This window comes from Hyalella azteca, unplaced genomic scaffold, assembly GCF_000764305.2.
Source record: "Hyalella azteca isolate HAZT.00-mixed unplaced genomic scaffold, Hazt_2.0.2 contig13926, whole genome shotgun sequence".
Taxonomy (NCBI): Eukaryota; Metazoa; Arthropoda; class Malacostraca; order Amphipoda; family Hyalellidae; genus Hyalella; species Hyalella azteca.
The window spans coordinates 100979-107002 of NW_025943831.1; the positions used below are offsets into that span (position 1 = coordinate 100979).

The 6024-nt window shown below is 38.8% G+C and overlaps 1 protein-coding gene across 2 annotated transcripts in view; it reads left to right on the forward strand.

Moving 5' to 3' along the window:
* LOC108679556 (probable ubiquitin carboxyl-terminal hydrolase FAF-X) overlaps positions 1–5677 on the forward strand; it is a 31519-nt gene extending 25842 nt beyond the window's left edge. For both annotated transcript variants that reach the window (XM_018168199.2, XM_047883881.1), the window contains exons 31-38: positions 157–312; positions 444–544; positions 743–863; positions 1030–1138; positions 1289–1443; positions 1615–1809; positions 2040–2119; positions 2565–5677. In XM_018168199.2, coding sequence (XP_018023688.1) covers positions 157–312; positions 444–544; positions 743–863; positions 1030–1138; positions 1289–1443; positions 1615–1809; positions 2040–2119; positions 2565–2670 — 1023 coding nt within the window. In that variant the 3' untranslated portion in view covers positions 2671–5677. The remainder of the gene's footprint in view (positions 1–156; positions 313–443; positions 545–742; positions 864–1029; positions 1139–1288; positions 1444–1614; positions 1810–2039; positions 2120–2564) is intronic.
* The last annotated feature ends 347 nt before the right edge of the window (positions 5678–6024 follow it).

Genomic DNA, 6024 nt, shown 5'->3' on the forward strand with positions numbered 1-6024 from the left:
ATTTATTTGTTGACGTTTTACTTTTTAAATTTATTCAGTCATGTAGTTAACTTGAAAATTCATGAGTATTTTCTTGCGCTACCTGTGCTTGAAACTTTCAACTCAGTTCACATTTATACTGGGCTGGCGGCATTTTAATGTATCAATTCACTGCAGCTAAATGTAGCTGAGACGTTGATGAGTCTAGCAGTGGACGAAGTGGCTGGTCCTGGCTTGAAGTCCTCTTGTGCTGACCTCACGAAGCTGTACCAGGTTGTTGCTCAGCTCATTCGGTGCTGTGACCTCTCGTCCAAGTGCCACTCTTCAGTGCCCGTGAGTTTAAGTCCCTAACATCCATTTCTGTTACGCAGCAATAAATATTTCCAGAATATGTTTAAAAACATGCAACCAATGGGCATGTTATTTCTGTGCTTCACGCTTATGATCCCTTACTTCTATTCCAGAACACCACTCCTCTCCCGAACCCTCACAGAGACCACACTTGCCAGCAGCTCCTCATGATCATCCAGCCCAGAGTTGCCGAGTTGCTTTTTGGAAAGCCCATGTAAATAAATCCCTATTAACTTTCATGTAATATTCCCTTTGTATCATTGATAAATTACTACGTGCTTGTGGAGCTTTAAATTTGTTTAAAATACTTATAATCATATTTTTCTTTACATAAAATATTGATAATGTCAGTATTAAGAAAAGTTTTTGAAATTAAATTTCATAACCATCATGTAACTCTTTTTTGCCACAGCTACATCAAGAAAGTGATCGAGGAAGCCCATAGTAGCGAGGAGACGGTGAAGCTCCTGAAGTATTGCTGCTGGGAAAATCCAAACTTCTCTTCTGTTGTCCTTGCGGAGCTGCTTGCACAGGTAACATTCGTCCTATTTTCATGTATGGTCAGAAAGATCAAATAGAGTTTAATTTACGGTATGTGATCTTGCGAGAGCATGGTTGAATCAATTTTATTGCTACCGTTGAAGTGCCAAGCAAGTATTTAATTTATTATGCTTGCCAAACTCTTGTTACTATTTTCAGGTTGCTTATGCATACACGTACGAAATGCGACCGTTCATAGACCTCCTACTGCACATGCTGACACTTGAAGACTCCTGGCAAGAACACAGATTACACAACGCACTAAAGGGTAAGTTCAAAATCTTCATCGTGGCATCATCGATGAATTCTTACAAAACACTTCCACATCATCACTGTGATGGAATGAATGAAGTCGGTGAATTTTAGTTGGAGGTGTTGATGTGTAAGTAGTAGTTCACTCTGTATTATATTTGATCAGGCATTCCAGACGAGCGAGAGGGTCTGCTCGAGATTGTGCAGCGGACCAAAAGTCACTATCAGAAGCGTGCGTACCAGTGCGTTAAATGCCTCGTGACGTTGTTCTCCTCCTGCCCTGCTGCCGCTCTCATGCTGGCTGGTACTCCGGAAATTAAGGTAACATCCAATAGTTCCTTTGATTATTTCACAAAAGATAATTGTATGACTTACATAATACGGCTAATGATCTGAACATATTATTTACCACCGTTTTATGTATGCTGTTGTATTTATTTTCTTTGGATTTAGACCTTTTATTGTTGGATGTTGAGACTTGTTTCATTACAGCGTCGGTACACGGAGTGCGTTGAATGGCTCAATGAAGAACTAAATCGTCGCAATTTCTCGGTGGCGAGCCAACAGTATTACAACAGCTGGTCTCCACCTGCACCAAGCAATGAAACCAGCAACGGCTATTACCTGGAGCGATCAGCCAGTGCTAAAATTACGCTCGAGAAGGCGTTGGAGCTTTGTCCTGAGGAGGTGATTTTAAAATGACTTACTGATAACTCCACATCAATGTACGACTTCCTTCCGGTACTGGGCTCTTGAATTTTATTACGAATCGAGGCTTTCTCCGGTGAAGAAAAAGGTTATCCAATAAAGACTACTCACTAGTACCAGAGAATCAGAATGAACGAATTGATTCTCTGGAACTGGGATTTGTGTTTACCTTTTTGATGTTTCATGTTCTTTTCCTTTTTTGTTCACAGTGCGAACAAGAAGCAGATGACGAGGCAGGAGACGAGGGTAGTAGCAACAATAGTCAGGCATCTGCTGCGCCTGCCGCTGGGTAAATTTCACTCGCTATTAATGAATCGCATCTGATTATGTTTGAACGTTATTTTAAGCTGAGGTAATGAGTTCAATCCTTCAAGGAATGATTTTGAACTGTGATTTTTTTTAGGTTGACTTTAATTTTTGATGATTTATCGTCAGACTTTCCGTTCATTTCATGACTTATCTGAAGAAACAGTTCGTCCCTTTTTTAACACGTTTTTCTTTACTCAGCTTCGCGTTTGTTTGTTTGTTTGTTGTTAGTTAACATTGACAACGAAAATTAGCCCACTTCTGATTGCTCTAGAGATCTGAAAGTCGGCATGCAGGCTATTTTCGCCTAACAATTTCAGATACAATCATAAAAACTAGCAATTATATTGTTGTGAATGTTGAATAAATGTTGGGTTTGCATATCATAATTGTGGGTTACAATAATTTTATTTTTACCATGTGTTCAGCGCCGATAATAAGATAGAGGCTCCGGGACAGCAACAGCAACCGCAAGCGCCTCCACAACAGCCTCAACAGGATCCTGATGGGAACGCTCTTGAAGCTCCTTATTGAGCTCAGACCATCGTTACCAGGCTGGACACTAACCGCTTCGTACAGGGACAAGAAAGAAAAAGGATTCGAGTCTTCTTCGCCTAAGAATGATTGACATCGGTAATGCAAATTATAAAGCTGTGCCCCATGACGACGGCGATATTTATCAGGAACGTGTTTGAATTATTAGCCACGATAAATTTCTCTGAAATAAGCTAATTTCTCAAGTCTTTGTTGTTGTGTTCTGTTAGCATATCTTCGTAAAAGATTACTCGTATCATCAGCAATTATTTGCCGCTAGTATTTTTTCACCCCCTGATTCCTAATTAGACTTTATTAATCACGCCACTGTTCCATAGTATCTGCCGAATTTTATCTTGATCTTTCCTTGTAAGAATATTCTCTTGCATGGAACACTTTATTTCGATATTTTTTGTTTTAATCGTGATTTATTCTTATTTTAATTGTCCACTTGCAATGCAAGCATAATTTTGCAGAGAATATTATTGGTATGCACAATTGTTTTCTATGGCTCTTGAAGAGCCATGTCATCGATATGATATTCACACAAGGATTGTGATTAACGCCACGGTCTGGGGAGCACGAGTTTTCATTAATATTTATCATTTTGAAAGAGCTCTTTTGAGTTAAGTTGGTATTAACATACTCAAGGAAAGCTAACGTTTATCAATGGCCCGCATATTGCTGGGCTTACGTCTTTTCACGTCTTCTGTTCTACATTCTAAGACGTTTTTATTAATAACTTTGAAGATGCAAGCACAGACTTAAGAGTCTGGGAAAGCTACTTTTTCTATAGGCATTACTGCGTTCCCAATAATTGGAAATAGAATTTAGGTTAGGCGCACTTTTGTAAGAAGTATTTAGTGGATGCTGTGATAATAATACCTTACTTCTCTGTCGCTACTCAACTTATCGAGACCAAATAAATCGTACCGCTAACTTATGCTGCGTCTTTCACAGCAGGTTTCACGACACACGCGTGCGTTGGAATTATTGGCACGCTTCTGTGTTCGTCCTCAGAGTTCAATGTTCACCGAAATTCTTCGAAAAACCAAATTAGCTCCAAACTCTAACATCAATTTGTCGGTTCTTAGAGTTCATTCGTGCAAATTTACACAATAGCGTCACTTCGTTTTCCTCAGTGAGCATCGAAGTGTGGTTTAGTCCAGTTATTAACGTATCCCATTTTCCTTGAATGGCCTTATTTCTCATTCTGTTCAAAGTTGGGAGAACAATGACTTGTAAAAAAAACTATTAAGGTCTACATTGAACTCGTTATATACTTGGTCAAGTTCATTTAAGAATGAAATTGCAAATATACATAGATAAGTTCTAAATATTTCATTCTTTTTTCTTGGCTTGCTGGTTTACTCGCTGATTTTGATGTTGTTTTCAGTCATCGTGATGTTTAGGAACTGTGAAGTGACCATAAGTGGCAGTCGATTTCTAGTCAACGTATTGAATTGCCGATTCTTTTCATTTCACTGCAAATACCGAGGCTTTGGCGCTTTCATTCTTCTATGACTGTTCTTCCTGAGTTATAAGTGAACGCTCGTGAATTGAAATACGATTTTCTTTAACAAATGTTCGTCAAGAATGACACTGTAAAACCTTGCACTGTCAATTGAGAGCGATGGATCTGGTTACAGCTATTTGTATGGTCCTGATAAGTGAATAAGTTTTCAACTCAATTTGCCATATGCGACCAATCGCTAAAAATATGGTTCATATGGGGAGTTGACTCGGCTCGGCTTTGCGTAGAGGCGTCGTACTGGTGCGCTCCTCTATTGCAATCGAAGCATCTGTCAGGAGCATATAGGGTTAAAGTTGATCGCACTAAAAAAAATGGAGGATTTAAACTACGGGATACAAATTCTTTTTTACATTTGTGTAACTCAAGCTTGAAACATTTTGATATCGTTTGTTCAGTGAACCGGTAGTTCCAACCGCTTAAACCTATAAAAATGTTTGAGTGTTATAGTGTGAAATAAAATTGGTATCTCCGATTCGCTTTGTTATACTTTCAATGCTTATGAGTTAGTTTTCTTTAACTTGAATTTTCGTAAACTCTACGCTGCAAAAAAAAGCTAAAATAAGATGTGTGCAGTTGCTGCTCTCAGCGAGTCCTACTAGCTGTTTCTGTAGTTAATTGTTCATTGCAATCAATATCATCTTTACAAGTATTGTAGTTGTTATTTTCTACGTTGTATCTTAATTATCTGTAAACGTGTAGTGTGATGTGGCTCAATAAGTAATTTGTTTATGCTCGTGAAAAATGCATCTGAAGTTTTATCACTCGAACGTGTATCGAAAAACTTGATGCGTCGCTGCCCACATGGAATGTATTTTCTGATATATATTTTTGAGCTTGACTATGCCGTATCTCAACTAGATAATTATAAACTTGATATGTAACACTGACTTGCTTGAAGCTTCAGTCGGAAGCGGGACTTTTGCGAGGATACCTTAACAAATGCCAGACGTGTGGGCCGGCCGTGAATGGTGATGCTTGCGCATGGTATCTAATAAATATATTGTCCCACGGTCTGTTGCTGCCTGTCGTTATCCTGGGAATAAGGGACGTATTGACATTCATCAATCTGGTAAGGATTGACGCGTCGCCCGTCTAAAGACTTGCTGTGAACGAGCGACGTCGATCGTCTGCTTCAGACGATGCCTTCTCTCCTTAGGTTTTTACTAATGATAACTGAAGCGCGCTGTGTAAGATTTGTCTCCGTACATGTAAATATTTATATATAAAACTCGGTCTAGTTACTCTGGAGTCTCCTCACGCGGAAAAATAATCTGATCGCATTGCCATCTATTTTTTTTTTTGAAGGAGCATAGCAATTTTCTGTTGACTAGGTGCGGTTTGAAATTATTTTTTACGCCCTCTGACGGGAACTATGAAGCTTCGCTAATAATAAATCTACCTTCGGTATCCCTACCAGAACTTTGCGTATTGAATTGTTATCTATATCCTTACCAATAAACATAACAGGAAGAACTTTGAGTTTCATTCTTTGATTTATACATCTTCCTTCAAGTACTGAAACCCGACTTACTGTGTCAACTGTACTGCGTTAAAATCTGAATCCATGTTCTTGAATATGGGAGTGAATTGACGCAACGAGAGCGAGCATTTGTTTGGTAAAAAATTGTCTCCATGCGTAGCCAAGTCTACATGCACGTCAGTATCACTACGACGTACAATTTTGATATTCTTACCCATGACAGCATGGGTCAGAATAAAACTGAAGTGTAAGAATATGATGAAATTAGTTACTCGTGGGTTTTGATCACACTTAAAACGAAACTATGAGTACTTAAGGAAAAAATAAGCAACACTGATAT